We start from the raw sequence: 20,882 nt of genomic DNA on the forward strand, positions 1-20,882 counted from the left end.
CTGACAAACTCTCACTGACTATTAACGCACCCACCCCCTACTGGACACTTTATCTGGACACTTTATTTTATTCTGGTCACTGCACTGTTTGTTATTTATCTTATTTTTATTTTTATTTTTATTCTTATTTTACCTTTTATATTCTACTTATTTGTTATCGAAACAATAGCACCTTCAGACCACGGCAAATTCCTTGTAATGTATGTTACTTGGCAATAAACAGATTCTGATTCTGATTCTGATTCTGATACAGAGCGATTTGCCAAAATGCAAACAAGGATAAACTAATAATGTCCAACAGAAACTTCCATAACCCAAGGACACCATCTCACTCAAAGAGCCACATAATGGGAAGAACAGTTTGAGTCTCACAGTGAAAGTGTGTATGTGTGTGTGTGTGTGTGTGTGTGTGTGTGTGTGTCCGCTGCTGGAGAAAAGTTGAAGTGAATCAATGTGAGCCATCGCTCTTCTTCAGCACATTAGAATACACAGGCAGAGAAAAATAGTAGTCACTTTGCAGTAAAACTTTATTCATCTCACAGGCACTCTGTGCCCTGAAATCTCTTTATATAAAACTGGAAACATTTTATTACATTCATCATACAGAATGTCCAGCATTGTAAAAACTCTTTAGATCTTTTTCATCTTAAAACTACATTCAAAAATGTGTCAAACTGCAAATTGTAAAAGGCTGTTTTAGAAAATAGACCTGCTGAAATGACACGATACAAAAATACAAACCTCTTCTTAGAACACAATTGACTATCGTAACAGGACATGCTGTCTGTGTGTGAACAGAAGCCACGCAGCCAGAATATGATTTAAGTTTCTCCAAAACTCGCTCAGTCCACGTTGACCGTTTGAGCATATGAAAATTATTTGTATTCATGAAAATATATATATATATATATATATGTATATATGCATGTATATGTTGATGCTTGAGGAAGTAACACCACAAACATCAAACCTTATAAGAGTGATCCTTCATCGACTGTTGCCATCTTTACCAAGAACACTAATGAGACTGAGTAAGTTTTGTTATGAACCAGAAAGTGAAACAGTGAAATTCATCTGAGGTCTCCTGCAAAGCACGTGGTGGTTGAAGCTCGGTGACGTAGTGACGACTTGGACTCTCTGTTACTAACCGGACAGTAAGTTAGCACAGTTATTTCAAGGGAACGTACTTGTACCACAAAACAGTGGACTGAGTGAGTTTGGGAGAAACTCTCATCCTCCATGCTCCTCTGGTATTTATATAAAGAATTTAAGGTGATGTACATGGACATGTTTTGCATTTAGTGGTGGGTGGGAAATAAAAATATCAATATGGAAAACTGGAAAACATGAAAAAATATAATTAATGGAAATTTTTGCAAACTAACATCGACAACATTAATGCAGAAAAATGTGCAGTTTGTAATGACCTTTCATACCTTCTTCAAATACTCTCTTCTTTCTCATCCCATCACTTCCTGTATGTGATACATCCTCCACTGTCTCCTCCTTTCCTTCCTTTACTTTCACCCCTCTTTGCTAACCGCAGATCACCCCTACGTCTTCCCCATGTGAGCAGTTGTGTTTCCCAACCCTGGATCTCTTGCACTCCAGCAGCGATCCCTCTCCGCCCTCACACTCCACGTCATCCAACAGGATCCTGACGCTGCTGTCTGCCTCCCCCAGTGCAGCCCTCTTCATCACCGCCAACGCCGTCGTGAAGCCGAGCTGTCGACACACTACAGTACCTGCTTTGCTGGTGAAAAGGTCATCGCACACCGTCCCCCACTCACCACGGATAAAGATCTCCACTCTGCCTCGATCTGATAAACCATCAGTGCTTACCAGTCGCACTGAGCCGACCCGCAGCCTTCTTCCTCTCTTGAATCCACGACCTCTTCCTCTTCCTCGAGGCCTCTTATATACTTGGTTCCCCTCCCCAGCGCTTTCCAGCTTCTCTCCAAGCCACAGCCTCTCTTCCTGGGATTTAGGCAGCGTTGTGTTGATTGGTGGTCCCTGGGGCTTGTAGGCTGATGCCGTGGGTTTCTGGCTCCAATATGGCGGGCGTGGTGTGGTCAATGCTCCAGGACGATCAGGGTAACGTGCCGAGGTCAGAGCCATCTGGGGTCGTTTCAGGGATGTTGTGGATGGAGAAGGAGGAGGCTGTGGCGTGGTTGAAGGTTGGGGGGTGGTACGAAGGAGGTACTGAGGGGGTCTCCCGTGTCTCCTGTTTGGAGGTGTGGTGATGATTGGGGTTTGAGCAATCCTAGAGACAGCTGAAGTCATGGTGGTTGTGTGATAACCTGAGGGAGAGACAGAATCACCCTCTTTATTTGAGTAGTTGTAGTTTAACAATGTGTTAAAGATTTATTTCTTCTTCAAAGTAATAGTTTAGTGAAAGATATGTTGGGAAACACACTTATTCGCTTTCTTGCCAAGAGTTAGATAAGAAGATTGATACCACTCTCATGTTTGTGCTTAGTAAGTTAGTTAGCTTAGCTTAGCATACAGACTGGAAACAGAGGGAAACAGTCCAAAGGTAACAAAATCAACCTGCCAGCTCAAAATGTTATTTGGTTCAGTTTTAACAAATTAAAACTGAAGTCTAAAAGCTCAGAAGTCACTGCGTCCAGGCACAAGAAATAGTTTGGCACATAACCCCTGTAAAACTACAAATATTTATTGATACTAAAACTAAATACTGTAAAAACTAAACAAACGAGATATAAGGTCATTAATTAGTGAGTTTAGAGCCAAATTTACCTTACCTTTGGACAGAGCCAAGCTAACTGTTTCCAGTCTGTATGCTAAGCTAAACCTCATATTTACCAGACAGATATGAGAGTGGTAGCGATCTTCTCATCTTAATCTTGAATCTAAAGTGAATTAGCTTATTTCCCAAAATGTTGAACATATCTTTAACTAATACAAATGAATACAAATTGGTAATTCGCGAACTGAACATGTTTTACAAAGCTCAGTTTTCACTGAAGCCATTTAAAGCAAAGGAAAGACATAAACACAGACACACAAAGATGAATGTCCAAACTGATGCTGATGCAGAACCATTTATTCAAAATAAATAATGCCAAAGCACCTGATTTAAATTAAGTAGTGCAAATACCCAACACATAAATAAGCACCATTCATCCTGCTTTAGACTCTTGTACCAGCCAAAGAACATGCTAGCAGGAATTAAATTTGGGAATGAATGCCACTAATTCCCCTGTACCTGAGTTTGACACAAGCTTGTGCAAAAGGCTCATTCTCTCCATCTACATCTATACAGGCATCTTTTTCCTTAATTAGCTTTCGGTCAGTTAGCAGAACATTAGCAAAGGTTGAGACATTGGGACACTACTGTAATCTGAGGAGATTTTATGTGGTATCTTTTCTTTAACTTTTCAAGTGCAGAGTTGTAAATTAAGTGCAAAGGCTGATAAGAAGCATAAGTAAAAGAACAAAATTTCATCAAAGAATTACCTGTTTGGATGCATATTAATTTAAGGAATGGGGTATTTGATCTATATTAATAGACAATTCGATTATATCAAACAATAAAAATGATTGTGACTTCAGTCATTTTAATGGATTGTAAAACGTGCCACAAAAAAACCCCAAAGAATAATATATATATTACTGTCTCATTTATCAATTACGCCTACTGGCTGTTTCACTGTAATTTATTTATCTCTTTGCCATTTAGCTGCTATTTAATCATCTTTTTCTATTTTCAGAATGCAAGAAAAACAAATCTATAATACCTGAGAGCTACATAGCTCATCTCTAACATAGCAGAGCATACAAGCTCCATGTTTTTGTCTATGCAGTAAAACTATTATGGAGTTTTAAATAAGTTACGCTATAGTAGCAAGAAGTCAGTCCATTTCTACGCTGCAACGTTTTAAACTGATCAAACGGGTTAAAATAAGTGAAAACAAATCATATTTACAGTAAACCAACTTAGACTTAGCTGCCAAACTCTTTAACTGATTTCATATTTTGTGTGGTTTTATTTCTATATAAGCTTGTATGTAGTTTTGAGTCATTAGACAGCCTGTACCTGACATTTGAAGCAGCTGCGACAATTCTGTGCAAATGTAATTTATAGTTTTCTGATTTAAAAGCTGTGTGATTTCATCAAAGAGGTAAGTCATATGAATCATCACAGGAAAGTGAATTGCGCAGAATCTTCCATTTGGAAAATGTTAATTTAGCCATCAGCATGTTAAAATGTAAAGCAAAAATAGAGCGCAGAAGAAGAAACCACCTGGTTTGACACTGGTGGCTTCTCCCCGCACCGAGGTGTGCGCTGGTCTGCTGGTGGGTTTAATGTTAGTCCTAACAGTTGACTTAGTGGCTGTGTGAATAGTGGACCTAGAGCTTGGGTAGTCAGTAGAGCTGGCTTGGTTAACAGGCGCACCAGTAGGCCTACCAGTGGGTGTGGTTGCGGCGGGGGTCGTTGCCATGGTCGTCTGGACAGTTGTTGGTTTAATTGTTGTTGCCGAGGTTGTTTTTATTGTTGTTGTTGCTTTTATTGTTGTTGTTGGTGGTGTTTTTCTCTTTGTTGTTTTTATTGTTGTTGTTGTTGGTAGTGTTATTCTTGTTGTTGTTGCTGTTGTTGGTGGTGGTAGTGGTGTTTTTCTTCTTGTTGTTGCTGTTGTTGTTGTTGGTGGTGGTGGTGGTGTTTTTCTTATTGTTGTTCCTGTTGTTGTTGTTGTTGTTGTTGCTGTTGTTGTTGGTGGTGGCATTTTTCTTATTGTTTTTCTTGTTGGCATTGGTGGTTTTATTATTATTATAGGTGATTTTCTTCTTGGTGGTGTTTTTCTTGTTGTTGTAGTTTTTCTTGTGGTTGTCGTGGGTACAGCAGTGGTGGTTGGTTTCTTGTTGATTACAAACTCTACAAACAAGAAAAGGAAGAAATAAAGACATTTATACAGTGTCACAAAAACTCTCCAGACTTTGATACACGTCTTTATTATTTAACTGCTTGTTGCACATTGACAAGATAATGAGAATGATAGACATGATTATTATTTGGTTTTGGTAGCATGCACATGGCTACGAGTCCAATGTTTCTATAAAGAGCAACAAAAATGTTGAAAACACACTGAGAAACCAAAAGTGGAACAGAATAAAACTAGTAAGGGTTGTAAGAGAAAGAAACATTTTAACATTACCTTCTTTGGGGTGGAAATGAATCAGTTTTCCCTTTATCTTAACAGGTGAAGGCTTGATGCTGCATTTCCCTGGCGGCGCTCGCCTGTGTGGTCAGTAGAAAAGAAATTAGCACACACATGCAAACTATTTTTCAACTTTTGAGTTCTGTAGCTTTACTGTACTGTTTACGTCATTTTAATGTATTCTTAGATCAGCTATTCTACTTTAACTAGAGCTAGAGTGGTAAAGATCTGCCAAAGATATGTTTGTGGTAATTTAGAGAGCAACGACAGAAGTTCATTTTTCAAAATTAAAATGTCCCGGTCAGTACAAATCTTTAATAACCAAACTTAGAGTAACCTTATCAAAGATGCTTGTTTAAAGAAAATCTACCCATCAGATCAACTCTCAAATATTGATATTGGCCTCAAAAATCCCATATCAGTCAGGCTCTGACTTTTAGCATATTTTGGATAAAATACTGAACTGTCATTCTCGTAACGTCTTGACAGAGCAGCCTCCATTCTGTGTTGTTATAACAACAGGAGGATATTCAAAGCTTACTTACTATCATCATGGAATGGGATGAGACTGGCTCGTAAGCGTTTTTAACCAAGTAATCTTATTTCTACTTGAGTAATAAGTATGTAATATATAGTATGTAATGTATAGTTTACATGTCTACATAACCCACAATGGGCAATGATCCCATTACTTGGGACCATCACAGCATTTTGACAGCCCAATCATAGTCCAGAAAAATGTGTAATTCAAGAAGCAAATTTGATGAGCAAGACTTAAACCTCTACACCACACACCCCTGCAGGTATGATGAAAGTGTATATTTGTTGCTGAAGTGGTGTGTTGTAATGGTGAGCTACCTGGAAGGGTCCACTATCTTATAAACGACTCCTGCTCTGGCTGTGGCACTCGGGGCTCCCGTGGCTAAGAAATACAGTTCACCTACAAAAGATAGACAGAGGAAAGGGAGAGAGAGAGAGACAGAGGTAGGAAGAGAGTAAAAGACAAAGAGAAAGACTCATTGACAAAATGGAGAGAAGGATTTTGGCAAGACAAAAAGAGAGGGATGGTGAACAGCAAAGGAGAGAGGGAGAAAAATAACAAAACAGGGGAGATGGAGAGGGAAGAAAGAGGAGACACATAGGTTACAAAATGTGTGTTACAGTTAAGGGATTTGGACTTTGCTTGAACTTTTCAACTTAAATCTCCTCAGAGGCACTTTCAGAGGGAGGGAAGAGATTATTTAGTACCAACAGCATGTGTGCACCACTCTCCCTAGTACACCAGCAGCCTCTTTAATTCAGACCAGATTTAAAGTCAAACAGGCAGTTTAGTAAAACATATTACTTTACACTTTAATTATATAACTTAACTTTGCATAATCCTCATCCTAACTGTCCCACAAATCTATGACCTTTTAAATATATATATATATCTATATATAGATATATATAGATATATGTAGGTTACAATGGCCTGATGTTTCTTTGCATGTTGTCAGGTTCTCTCTGTCAATACACGAGAAGCAAACACACACACACACACACACACACACACACACACACACACAGTTATTACCTGCTTCATCCTCAGCAAAAGAGATGATGTATTTATAGAAACTGTTGATGAGTTTGGGGAATCTGCAGGTCTGGTCTCTCCCCATGCAGATCTCATTGTACTGCCATTCTCCTGTGGTGACATTCTCCTTCAGAGACATCAGACGGCTAAAAAGAAACAAACAAATGAGCAGAAATATACACATCTATCCCCATAAATACTTTCACATACAGGTATTTTCTGCACGCGATCGCTCAACATAAGTGCAGCCCATTGAACTCCTTATTTAAACTGTGCTTCTCCAGCCACACTTACTGTAATACTTGATGTTGTAGTGGCTTCACTAGAAAACTGAAGAGAGGTCTGGCTAAAAATCCACAATCAAAGGTCCAAGAAAGAGCCGTGTAATTTTGAATTAGGTTGCATATTGTGATAATGTTGCACTCACTGCTACCACAAATTGGGTCTCTACCCTGAGTCTCTGCAGTGATGGCGATTTGTCTAAAGAAAATGTCTAAATTTTAGATTTGAGATTAAAGCAGGAACACATACCCACTCATGAAATCCCCAAAGACGTAGAGTCCATTGAGGTTGGGCATCTGACAGCCTCTGTAGATGTAACCCCCTGTCACTGATTTGCCCAACTTGTGGGGGTAGGCAAAGATAGGCAAGATGTCATCTAGACACAGAACAGCACATCAATTTCAGTTCACAGTTCATTATAACGAGAAGACAATACTATATACGGTACACTGAAGATGGAGACTGAGAAATATGCATCATATGAACAGCCGCTAAAGCCCACAAACCTTTATTATTATTATTATATATTAAATCACAATTCAGTCCTTCTCGGTAGTGTTGATCGTAGAAAGTGAAAGTCACAAAAGAGTGTCACAGCTCACATCTGTAACCATCATGCAGAAGCTACTTTGTCTTCCTCTGTGTAAATATTAGTTTTACTGTAGTTCATGGACAAACCCAGAAAGTGGCCTCACCTAGCGAGGAGTTCTGACAGAGTTTGCGATCGTAGCAGCTGAAGCCTTCTTTGGCCCTCCATCCATAGTTGCCTCCTTTAAACAAGTGTTGACAAAGTTAGTGCAACTTCTCAGGCAAAGAGCTACAGTACCGTTCTTTCTAAATTGACAGAACTATTGTTTGGCTAGAAAAAGAAACGTGGATTATGCTCCACCAGCTGTAATTGGATGTTTATTTCATGCCCTTTTTTTGGATTTCTACAAAACCAGATCCCATTCGCCTTAATTGTTATGGAGGAGACTGAGATTAAACTTTGGTGTCTGGCTCACTGTCTGTGTGGTCTTCGACAGAACTGTCTTACTGTATGTGACATGGGGATGAGTAGACAACGAAAGAAAAACCACAAAAATCACCAAACCTTTAACAATGAGGTCCACCTCTTCATATTTGTTCTGGCCTACATCACCACAGAGCATCCTGCCTCGGCCTCTGCCTGTGGCGGGGTCACCACGGTCAATGGAGCAACGCCACATGTTGCGAACTCCATAGGCATAAATCTCTGAAAAGAAAGGAAGGAAGAGATTTACATGTTGACACAAATTGCATACACCCCCTGTGAGGCTGTATACAGAAACCAAAGGCACATATTTCTGGAATGAACTGTGGTTTTTAATCCGTCATACCCTCAAGACGTGTGTTTTTTATTCTGTTTGAAATGGCAGTGTTTAGTGAGACATTCACTTCCATTTGCTGAGTTCTGTTTTCCTCAGTAAGAAGAGACAGTCCCACTGCAGACCCACTTAAAAGTCTCGCAAACATAATTACATTATTCCACACACATAGAATATTTTAAGGGATTTACCGGGTCGTGTTTCCTTCTCCCCCAAGAACGGGTTGTCTGAGGGAATACTGTACGGGGCGCCGTCATCGTTGTCGTCGACGTCAACACGCAGCACCTTGCCGAGGAGCGTTGATCTATCCAACGCAGAGAGTAGATGAGAGCGTGAGAGAGAGACTCAGACAGGATTAAATACTGAGGTGACTGACTGACTGAGTGGCTGAGTGAGCGCTCTTTTAAGACCGATGTTTCATGTCTCTTTAACTCTAAAATCTCCACACACTGTCCCATCATCCTCTTTGTCTACTTATTACAAAAAAATCATCTTCCTCTGCATTGAACTTTGTATTTTCCTTTATTTTTTCTCCTTCCTCTATCATTGTTTTGATCTCTGCAACTCAACCTTTTTTTTAAACATTTTCTGCAAATCATTCTTCCTCATACCCACGTCTTCCTCTCCATCCATCTGTCTTTGGTTACTCTCCACTCTGCTTTCACCTTCCTCTTTCCATCTGAGCTAAAGTTTGTCCTTCACCTCCTTCCTTACTATCCCTTTCTCCATCATTTTCCAGTCTTAAGTACTCCTCTCATTCACTTTGCACCTCTCTCCTCCCTCTGTCCTGGTCCCTCTCTCCTTATACTCCTTGTCCACTATTTCCAGTCCCACCGTTCACTCTCTCTCCCCCCCACTCTCTCTGTCACACATACCAGTGTGTGGCGGTCCGCAATGTGTAGTGTCAATATTAGACTTGGCAGGGTGTATCCTCCCTCATTCCCAGAACAGCTAATACAGCATGTCAACAAAACCCACTCAGAAACAGCTAAAGAGCTAAACTGTCTGGAGAAAAGGTGTCCGCGTCTCAAATAAACCTCGCTAAATACTTAAAATGAAGGTTTTCATCAGAGGGTTTCCCCGCTCTGCTCTGATTTTGGACTGATTTTTGAGACAAACAATGCCATCAATATTCAACTTTAGCTTTAGCCTCACTATGAACTTAAAAGATAAGACGGCTATTTTTGTTTTGGCATGAAGCTCAATGTTCATTTAATTGTTTCAAGTTTATTTCATAGTCACATCTTATTTTGGTCCATGACAAAGTGTTTGTCAGCGCTACAATTCACAGTGTAACTACTGTGTGTGATATTCTTGGAGTATTGTGCAATGTGTATCCTGCAAATGAGCAGTAATATTTGTACTTGCTACCTTTTTGTCCGTTGGCTGTAATTAACATTAAAGCCGCTGTGGAGTGATTAAATGAGAATGAAGAATGACAAAAAAACTCGCACATTGTAGCATATACATCTACACGTGCAAACTTTGTTGTTTCATGTTAACACACAGACACACATTGCCTTAAGATACAGCTAGCCTATCTATTGAATGCATCAAATTAATTATGATGTAAAGGTCATGTGGTTTGAGAGGTGAGTAATGTTTAGCAACACGGTAACAGGCAAATAATGCCCTGCAGTCCCTTTAACAAAGGCTCCTTTTATAAACTGTGTGTGCACTGCTCTTGGCATAAACACATCATGCCACTTTTACTTTTACAATTCCTACCGAATACTGATGTGCTTTATTTTTTTATTTTTCATTGCTAAAGCCTAAAGAGCCAGAACAACAGGTCCTCTCTGCCTGGTACATCCAGCCATAATTACTTAATATACGGAGGCTATTAATGGAAATCTGATGTTTCAGCCCTTCATGCATCACACAGTTATTTTCCCTTCCAAAAGGGTTCAACCCTCGTCATTTCAAAGGAGACATAACTGAGATCTTCTCGATGAAGACTAGAGTTTGTACAGTAAATAAATTATTGTAATCTTTATTTAAGATAAAAGTGCTCTACATGGCCTGGCATGTATCAAGGATACATGTTTATGATAATTTGTGGACACAAATTACTAATTTTTACCCTCGAAGTGATAATTTGCGTTTTATGAGCAGGTTCCCAGCCCAGGAGGATCCTCAGTTTATGTGGATTTTGATAAATGGAAGATAAGTGCTCTTCTAAACGCTATCATTTATATTTGCCACAGAGCAACTTGAGAGTCTGCACAGTTTTGAAGTTTATCTCCTCCATCATTTCGATCCTTTTCATTAGACTTAATTTAACTGGAATTTAATTAACGGGAACTCATTTTTTGGCCGAACTGCCTGCTTCTGACTAGACTTTGGTCTTTTGGTACGTAGCCGACATCTCAACAACGTCAAGGTGTCTGGTAAAATTTTACATGATGAGCACCTCTGTCATTTAAAATTTTAACAACCTCCTAAAGCAATCAAAAGGATGTGTTTATCTTATTTTGATAAATCATCTTAAATGACATGTACGGCTGACAGCGATTTTTCAGACAGTCACGAGTCAAACTTTTCCTGAGCTCACGTCATAGATGTGCTTCTCATTTTCAGGTTGGCTGTTGTAGCATGAAAGCATATTGTGTTACAACAACAGTGTGCTACTTGAGGAATTTGATGTGAGGTGTTAGGAAACACTTATGCCCCCCTCCAAAAAATAATAGTTACTTACTTGTTCTGTGCATTGCCAAACTTTCCAAATGGGTCCCCAGCTCGACCACCATCGCCAATGAAGATGTACAGATAGCCGTCGTGGCCAAATAGAAGCTGTCCTCCATTGTGATTGGATGCCGGCTCCACCACCTCAAGGATGGTCCTAAACCAAGACACACAACAGGTGGATGAATATATACATCAAAAATTTTGCTGCAAACACACACACATACAAACACACAAACACACACACACTATTCAACACAAGATACAAAACATGAAAACGCTCCTTTTCTGACATACCAGATACCAATACCAGAGCTGAATATTCCATTACAACTAAAAGTCACTAGCAGTATTCACTTGTGTTTCTCTGGCTCTCAGCTTCCCCCCCTCACCTCTCAGAGGAGTGGTCTAGTTGGTTGTCATCATGTGTTAGCAGTGTGAACTCGCTGATACGTATCCTCTCCTCCTTCTTGACAGACACAGAGTAGTACACGTAGGCTTTTCTGACCATGCTCAACCTATGCACAGAAGAGAAGCAGAAGAAGTCACACATAAGCACCGTGACCTTTTCCACTGAGAACTGTACAAAACAGTACTGGAGTATTGTACAAGTATGAACCTTGGGTGTAGGGCTATGCAGAGGAATCCCCTCTCATCTCCAGCCCACGGCGATGTGAGCACAGCACGGGTGAGGTTCAGGAAAGGACGGTCGATCCGGGAGCCGTTGGCCAGATACACCCACACATAGCCCAGCTGCTCCGCCACAAAGAACCGATGAGTTCCGTCATCTGCGTGGATCATGGCCACAGGGTTGCGGAGCCCGTTGGCGACCTCCTGCAAACACAGCTCCAGACATCCTTTGGGATCCTCGCGCACAACGCCAAGGTTAGCATTTAGCTCTGGGGACAGAAAAGAGCATACAAGAGTAAAAACAAGAAACTTTAGCACCTTTCTCATCCTTAGACAATTCATATCAAATATTAGCATGGCATATAAATTATTAATAGGCAAGCACTATCACTTTATCAGCTATTATTCCACAATAAATAGTGCCATGTGCTTTATATGTGTATCTATCCAGGCAGTCGCAATCAGATCTTTGCTGCAACCATGAAGGCAAATTCTGCTTATGTCCTAAAAAATGATGCTTTCCCCACACAGGTAACCTTACAGTAAGTGCAGACGAGCAAGGAGTGGCAATGTCTGCTCATAAATCATAATTAGACTTTCTTGTTAGCGCAAGTTCAGGTTCTTGCCAATGGGAATTTAGTTGATGTGTGACTGTTTTCTTAGTCTATGATGACCTGTTTGTTCTTGTTGGCTGTTTATGTAAGTAGGAGTTATCATATACGTTTATCTTGTGAGTTTTTCCTCAACTCACCTCACAATTAGATCAGACATGTTGGAGTGTTCAATGGTGTGTGTGTGTGTGTGTGTGTGCCATTGAACATAAACACCTGTCCCACATGGTTACACCACACCTGTATTTGTCAGTACGTTGGGATAGCAGTACTGTTTGTCCTTCAGCTCCAGAAAGTCACAGAACCTCCTGCGATCTTCTTCTATCGTTGCCGTCAGGTTTGAAAACTGCTGCGGGCTCCCAAGGTCCTCCAAGAGGAGACTGAGTGTGTACCGACACTGATGCCAGTAGTCGGAGCAGTAATCGCCGCACAGTCCAGGCAGCATCCGCATGGGTGTGTTAGCATCCTCAGCATCATACAGGTGGGCGGCGTATGGAGAACACTCCTGCAAAGGGAAAGATGATTTAACAGCTAAACATTTTAAAACTTCTTTATGAAATCTCACTGTGTGTAGATGGATATTTCTGGTTCCATCTGTGCAGACCTTCATCAGTGTCTATACCTATTAAGCCGATGTGTTTATCTCAGAGTTAGAGTTAAGGACGTGTATGGATCACACAAGTATAGGATTTGTGTGCTTACTCCACCGCAGTTCCTCACCGCCTCACTATGACTGGTCAGGCCCGGGTTATATGCAGGCTGTCTGAGTGCCGTCTGGTATAAATGGATCCCAGGAAGGTCCAGTCAGTTATTAAGTCACAACCACACTGTCCACACCCAGAATGGTGAGCTGCAGGCACAGCAAGGCACGAACACCCAAACCACCATGTGGTCGACTGGTGCTTCGTCACTACGGTGCCAGATCAGCCTAACCAATCATCACCAGGAAACAGAGCTCAAAGCACAAAAAGCACAAGATCACTCATTTACTCATAAAATGTTTGGCAAAACACAAATATGATCCAAGGCTTGCGATCAAGTGCAGTGTCTGTCATGTTGTGTGTGTGTGCCTAATGCCCAGTGGGAGCAATGATGAAGGTTAAAATGAGACTTTTATATATTGCAGATTATAGAGTGACTTGCGTTTCATTTGTAGTGGATCATCTGGTGACATGAGGACACGTCTCTAACTGGACGCAAAAAGTTGAAATAATTTAGCACACATCAGAAGTCTCTTAGCAGTTGTAGGCCTTGAAACCAAATGCACTGTTGTCTCTTATTTCCCAAGGACAGATAGATGTGTGTAAAGTTTGTGTTGTATTGTGTCACAGTCTTACACTTAACCTCAGTAGTACAAATGGAGATTACTGCTATTGTACAACTATTTAAGTGGTTGATTTATTCTCAAAAGCACTTCATGTCACTATGAACAAAAGTTGTATTTCTTGTGTATTTTAATGCTGCCACGTGTCTTCATGATAAAACGCCTCTGTGAGTTACAACCGCATGTTAATAATCTACTGTAACTACAACAAAGACGTCATTTCAATTGAGGAATCTGGTGGAAGACAACACAAACACACAGAGGCAGCAGAAGCACAGAAGAAACTATAACTTTATTTGTACACCTGCACAGACAAGCTGTGACATTGCATGTGTCATCTACTGCTTATAAATAATTTGTTTTATTTCTTTGTGCGTGTCAAGCTCATAAATCCCCATTAACTCTGAAACATTATTAATTATGAATTTAATACAGAGACAGAAAAAAAAGAAAGAAAGTTGTCTGCCCATGAGACTAAGACTGTATGTTATTATTGACTAATTCTAACAAAAGAGAACATATAACTGCAGTTTTAGCTTCTTTACTCTGGCTACCGGTGTGTTTTAGAATAGATTTTAAGGCTCAGATGGGACTGATCTTTAATCCCATATGAGCCTCAGTGTAGCCTGGGTCCCTTTTTTAAGATTGAAAACCAGGGCCGACCGGGCCACGATAGCAAAGGCCCGGTCGGCCCTGGTTCTGGAATGACTTGCCAGAGGAGATCATGCAAACCACATCTTTGTCCTCAGTCGCTTTCAAAAACTCACTTTTTTAAGTGCACTTTTATTTAATGAATCCTTTGCTGTGTATGTCAAATAATCTATTCTGTTGTTTTATTATTTCAATATCTTGTACTTTATTTTAGTTTTCTTACTTTTATGCTTTATTTTATAATGCTTTTATTTATTTATCTATTTATTTTTGTTATTTTAATGAATGTAATGTAAAATTCCTGTCCACTCTTGAGGTTTGATCTTCCCATATCATCATGGCACAATGTTGAGGAGGAAGCCTACAGGAGCCACAGGACCCTTGACACCTTGTGTAGTTTCCGTTGTTTTCTTGGGGCTCCATGAAATAAGTAATTTAATTGAGGTTTTTTGATGTGGCATTGTTTAATCCCATTGATTAAGCATTTATGTTTCTGGCTTTGTTTGATTTTGTCCACTCCCAACTTCAGCTGCCGTTCCACCTCAATGGAACTCCTAAAGCCAAAAATGATAAATAAGTCATGATTTACCAAAATAGAGACAGAGAAGCTGACTGTAACAGAGAATCTTTGTTAAATGACATCAAAGTACATTGCTGGGCAGAGATCAGAGCTTTCCTGGGCAACAGCTTTACAGGGCAAAAAACAAAAGCTGTGTTTAGTCCGAGCTGCTGGTTCTGTTTGTCAAAGCAGTTTCTGGGATGTGGAGCAGATGGAAGCTTGATTAAATGGATTTATAGCGCTTCCTACAGTTTGATTTATCTTCTGTACTATAGACGCCGTATTTAAAGCAAGAGCATATAATAGATAGTGATTTTTATTCAGGAAAATGGAATACAAAGGTAAAAGATACCACACAGAGTACTTCTCCTGTTTGACCCACTGAAATTGAAAATTCTGCCATTATTCTGAAACAGTCTTATTTTAGCTCCTACTATCATAGGGTAGGATAAATGCATGTAACTACTAACAGCTGTTCCATAACAATGCAGCCACTTCAAACTACTATAATTTGGTGTTTACGCTCTTATGTTCAGAATAGACTGAAATACAAAAAAAAAAAAAGGCTTTTTTTCAGTCGTCTGTCTCCCCAACTCCCCATACTGCACTGAAAGGTTCACATGGTGGTGTTTTATTATATTGAAGAGAGAGAAGAGTCATGCCAAACAGATGGCTGGAAAATGTGTGAACCTGAACCTGAACCTGGACCTGGACTGGACCCCCAGAGAGAGAGAGAGAGAGAGAGAGAGAGAGAGAGAGAGAGAGGGGTTAAATAAAAAAAAGAGATAAAGAGAAAAATGGACAGAAAAGTGACTGGGCCACAACTCGAGTTAATCCTAGCTGGAGTCAGTTACTGGATGTGGATGCTTCAGTAGTTGTGATCATGAGCAGAGAAGGTAGAATGTTGGATGCTGCATGTCTGTGTGTTTGAGATTTGTTGTGTTATGGTGCATTCATGTGCTGTCTGGAAACTTGTACATCTGCAACTTTCTGCTGCTGTCAGAGGAAGCTACACCGGCAAACATTTTAAACTGAGAGAAAGTCTAAAACATGCAGAAACACTGCTGGGGTGCTTAAAAGTGCTTATTAAAAATGCAACGGGGGAAACAGTTAATTCAGTGTTCTGTTGTTCTGTTAAGTGCTCACGAAATGGTTCTGAAGTGTGGGTTTTGTTGGGTTTTCTTTATTTTAATTATTAAATGTACTCCTACAAAAAAGGCAGAGTAAGGCTGAGTGCAGTTATAACACACACACACACACACACACACACACACACACACACACACACACTATTCTAATACAGCTGCACCAAACTATAACTTTTCAACTGAAGGTCCCTTAAATCTTCGATCTGTCTGTCTTTATGGAGTTTATTGATTGTTTTCCTGCTTCATCTATGCTTCACTATAGCTTTATCTATTTTCACTGATTTTATGCATCTCTCTCTCTCTCTGTCTCTTTCTTGCAGGAACCTGATATATCCTGTACCCCTGGCCAGAGGAGGAAATGGTTGTTTGTTTGGTCAGTTAAGCTCGGGGATGATGACAATCTCCCTCCTGTCTCTCTGACACACACACACACACACACACACACACTTAATAATTTTCCCTCCTGTCTGTCTCTCCCTCCATCTGCCTGTCTCTCTCTCCCTCTCTCTCTTCACTGTCTCATTGATATCAGTGCCAGGAAGCTCCTGCAGTGCGGCTGGAACAGAGGGCGTCAGTGTGGTGGGTTTACCCAGGATAAGTACCCTGGCAGTGGGGTAACTTGACCACCGCCAGAGTATCTTTTACCTCAAACCATCAGCTGGAGCTGACAACCACAGAGTGGGTCTTATCTAGCGGCTCCACAGAAGATCCAAAAGTGTTTATGAAACATAAATATTAATAACTCAAAGAAACAACAGCCACACTGCTCAGTGCTGTTGTCCACTATTTGACTAAGACTTAAATCATAAAAAAAACAACTTTTGTTTACTTTTAAGATAACTTCTAAGATAATCACGCTCATTTAAGAAAGGAACAAATTGTCTGCCTGCAAAATAACACTTTCTTCAAAACAGTTTCTCTAAAGGAGCTTGTTAACTAAAAATAGGTCTGCATGTGATGTTGAAAAAAGCTTTACATATCTATATTGTGTTGAACTCCAGCTTACTCAAACTAGACTAACTGTTGCAAGTCGTACGTGCACACCAGAGACTCAGCCTGCGCTGCTTGGAAAGAACCACTGTAGGCTATAATTACCACAATGATAGAAACCTATATTTTAGGAGTCCGAGGATTTGTCACTGTCTTTACATAGCATATGATGTGTTAAAGTTCCAGGAAGACTTGCAGTTTGTTTTTCTTATTGTTTTGGCATTAATAACAAAGATGAAAGTGTTATTGGTGGGACAGACCACAGCCCGTTTGTTTTGGCTTCTGCCGAATGAAGATTTTATCTGAAGTATATGAGCCAGGCCGTAATTTGTGCTGCACCTATCATTCATTCTGCACTCTCAATCTGCACGTAGTTAGTGTCTGAGCTGCAAAGTCAGCACCTAATTATGCAATCAGTATGTGGGACTGGCTTCAAGGCTCCTTCTGCCAGTGAAGGAGAGGTGGGCAGTTCGGTGCTGGGATCTGTCTGAGATTAGCCAGCTCAGAAGAGACTAAAACGTACTGAAATAGAAATACTCATTAAATGAAATAACAATCCGAATCATTCACAAAGACTGCAATCCTACTCTGAGGAAATTGTAGTAACATTTAACTTTATAGCGTTTTGTCAGGCTAATGCAGCATGAGTCATTGCTTTTAAAAAGGACCGCACGTGCAACAAATGTTAAAAGAAATGTGTAGAAGTTTTATATTGTTTGTTGTAACAGCTCCGTATTTATTTCTAAGAAACTGTTACTTTTTTAACTAATTCCTCTTTCCAAATTTAACTGATTCCTTGCATCATTTTGTTTTATTCACTCACCATTTGTCTGCTGTCATTTGGGATTTCTATAGAATTCAGGTTAATTCAGTTTTCCCATCCACAACTGCACAGCTAATGTACAAAACATTCTTCCACATCTTTGGAAGATGTAGTTAAACCTGTGAAGTGTTTTTTGTGGGATTACCAAAAGGGAAAAAGTACCGTAAATGTCTCATACTGTTGTGTTTCTTCACTTATCAGCAATCAATGATGAGTTGAACCACGAGATACAGTTTTAGTGTCTTTACTGCTCAAGTGCAAATTCAATCACACAGGTATCACTTCACTGAAGCACCACCTTTCCTGTTAAAAAGGTGTACAGACCATTGTATCAGTTAACAAAAAGTAGTGCCATTTGCTTTTAAAACATGGCAATAATGTATTCTTTTTCCAAATACATGACACATACAGTCAATCTGCTTCGGGGTCTGGAGTCCAGCTAACTGTGTCTCATGTGAGAGAAGATATGAGACAAAGTTTTCTGGGAATCTGGAAGGGATGAAGCATAGTTTACCCTTTGTGGATTACATGAGAAAGTGTATGCCAAGTCATAGTTTGACCATTTCAAGTCAATAATTTGGTGTGCTGAGACATTTTATCATGTGCCACTATGTCAAAAATACACTTTCAAACTTCTGGCTCAAAGGATTTCCTCTGGATTGAGATGTAATGTGGTTTGTTCGTGTTCTTTACTCCAAACCAGAGTCAGAAAGTTTCCTTTATTGCACTCCATTATTTGGCTTGTTTAGTTTCACAAAGCCCAATTACAAGCTAACCCATCAAAAACACATGAACGCTAGTTAAGACTGCGGTTTAGCTCTCCAACCATGAGTAAGGGCTTTCTAACAGATGTCAACATCCCCATGCAGCCATTAAACCACATGTTTTGTTGGTTACTGTACTTTGTTGAGATTAGGCTCTCACTGACAAACCACACCACAGTTTCCTTTCGAGTGAGACAGAAACTGGCATTTTCAGACTTGAGTTTGGTGTGGTTATTTGGTGAAATATAAATGTCATTATCATCTGACAAAACAAACCAGAGGAGTAAATGCTCTCGAATTTAAAGAAGCTGCTCAAAATATGCACACTGCTCATGTTAAAGACGTCTTGGTGTAATACACTGGACACCAAAACCAGGTTTCCGAGTTGGGACTGCAAACATCCACAGTCAGCCAAATTTACACCTTGCATGAGAGATATATTTAGGTTGATAAAATGTTGGACTCTATAGTCACTCTTACACATAGTGGAAAAGATTCAAACTGTATGTCTCACATTCCTGAGCTTTAGGTTTCAGCCATTTTGCTCTCATAATCAAATGCAATTTTAACAAATATTTAACATCTGGATGTCCAGGAAGAGGAGAATTCTGCCACACAATCAAACATGATAGCACTTGTTTCTCTTACCTGGCAGAGGATGCTGCGTATGTACCTGCCACAGGTCATGTAACCTGAATGGTCAAAGTTGTCCATGATGGTGTAAAACTTGAATGATATCTCCTCATCTTTTTCCAGATCACAGCATCCAAACTTGGAATACTCCTTACAGAAGACCAGTGGCTGCCGGGGCTCAAACGGAGGCTTGTAGTCCAAACACTGGGGGTGACAGCACCCCCGCCAGGTCTGGAGGAGGAACAGCAGGACGGGGAGAAGGACGTGAGGGAGGAAGGCATGCTGCAAATTACAGGTCTGCGGGGTCATGGCGTGAAGATGCTGTCTTTCAGTTCAGGATAGTCTGGCTCTTGACCCAATAGTCAAAGCAGCTTGTGTGTGATATATGTGTGAGTATAGGGAAGCCTTGTTTTAAGACAATGCACATGTTACATCTCCGCCAGCATCTGTCAAGCACAGGTGTGAGGCTCGCAGTTAGCTTTTCTGAGAAAGTTTGGTGTATTGGATGTCCTCATTTGATGTCCTTGGCTCTGCAGTTTCAGGCAAACGTGTGTGTGTGTGCGCAGAAGCGTGAATGTGTGTATCAAACACACTGACCCAACATCACACCTGCCTGCAAGTTGGCCGGAGACCTACAAAGCGCTCAGAATTGCTCTGTTTAATGTATCGACCCACACATCGTGCTTATATGGCAAGCTGATTGTGTAAGGTAAGATGAGGTCAAACTGATCCAGATCCAGTGAAATCTTTTGATGGTGAGGAGATGTCCAGGTGGTGTGTGGAGGTTAGATTGAACCTCACCAAATCTTCCAATTATTGAAACTTAATGTCCATCACATTACGCTTTCTCAAAGTTATTTTCTGTGTCCTCAAAAAAAAAAAAAGCATTGCTAAGAGGTAATCCAGCTTCTTAGAAAGTTCAGACGAAATTCAAAAAGCATTTGAAAAAGTGGCACCTTCAGCCGAAGATCCTGCAAAATATTTACTTCCAGCTCGGAGTCTCTTGGAGAGTCTCGCTGTGTTTGCTCTGGACATGTGCTCACTTGCTGCAGCGGACATGAGCCATACATACAGACAGCAGGAGAGAGTGGGAGAGAGAGGTTCTTTCATTCAGACACAGAGCCACGCTGCAGCCTCAGCTTAGATCCCTCCCTCCTCGCCTCTCTCCTCCTCCTCTCTTCTTTTCATTTGCTCTTTCACTCTCCTACAAAGACACATGCATTCCTTCCCATAGCATGTGGTCCATATTGCCCTGAAGTTGCAACTTTCCACCTCTCCTCCCTCCCGACTCTCCCCCTCTTCAGCATTCCCAGACCTCCTCTCTGTCTCTACCATTTCCAGACAGACTCACTCTCGTTGGTGAGTGTGTGTGTGTGTGTGTGTGTGTGTGTGTGTGTGGTCAGATGAATCAAGACGTGTGCTGGAAGTAGAGACCAATGGATTCTCCAGGCACACTTCCAAATCTTATGTTAAAGAGCAGAACCGGCCAACATTTGTATCTAATTACAGTTCTTCAAGTAGTTGTAGCTGCACATTGTCATTTTCTCATAACTTATTAAAGCGGTTATAATCAATATTTTTATATCACCACTGGATCACGTGACTACGGCCCTGTTTACACCTGGTATTACATGCATCTTGGGTGATCCGATCACATGTGGACAGCTCGTCGTACATCAG

General features: G+C 40.5%; 1 protein-coding gene across 1 annotated transcript; it reads right to left on the reverse strand.

Moving 5' to 3' along the window:
• Nucleotides 1-1,536: 1,536 nt before the first annotated feature.
• LOC139285197 (HHIP-like protein 1) lies at nt 1,537-19,511 on the reverse strand. The gene is made up of 14 exons (XM_070905698.1): nt 19,218-19,511; nt 12,551-12,815; nt 11,689-11,968; nt 11,462-11,587; nt 11,083-11,226; nt 8,576-8,688; nt 8,132-8,272; nt 7,734-7,808; nt 7,288-7,414; nt 6,757-6,902; nt 6,039-6,120; nt 5,178-5,260; nt 4,433-4,897; nt 1,537-2,300 (listed from the first exon to the last, which is right to left on the reverse strand). The coding sequence occupies exons 1-14, from the start codon at nt 19,509-19,511 to the stop codon at nt 1,537-1,539; spliced, it is 3,105 nt and encodes a 1,034-aa protein (XP_070761799.1).
• Nucleotides 19,512-20,882: the final 1,371 nt, after the last annotated feature.

This window comes from Enoplosus armatus, chromosome 5 (genome assembly GCF_043641665.1).
Source record: "Enoplosus armatus isolate fEnoArm2 chromosome 5, fEnoArm2.hap1, whole genome shotgun sequence".
NCBI classification, from domain to species: domain Eukaryota; kingdom Metazoa; phylum Chordata; class Actinopteri; order Centrarchiformes; family Enoplosidae; genus Enoplosus; species Enoplosus armatus.

What these genes read in the sequence shown, in the direction of transcription:
- LOC139285197 (XM_070905698.1), bottom strand. Translation starts at nt 19,511, where the DNA reads ATGACCCCGCAGACCTGTAATTTGCAGCATGCCTTCCTCCCTCACGTC. An exon ending in CTAGACCACTCCTCTGAGAG is followed by an intron (nt 11,227 to 11,461) that starts GTGAGGGGGGGA and finishes GTCTTGGTTTAG; the next exon opens with GACCATCCTTGAGGTGGTGG. An exon ending in TTTGGCAATGCACAGAACAA is followed by an intron (nt 8,689 to 11,082) that starts GTAAGTAACTAT and finishes TGCGTTGGATAG; the next exon opens with ATCAACGCTCCTCGGCAAGG.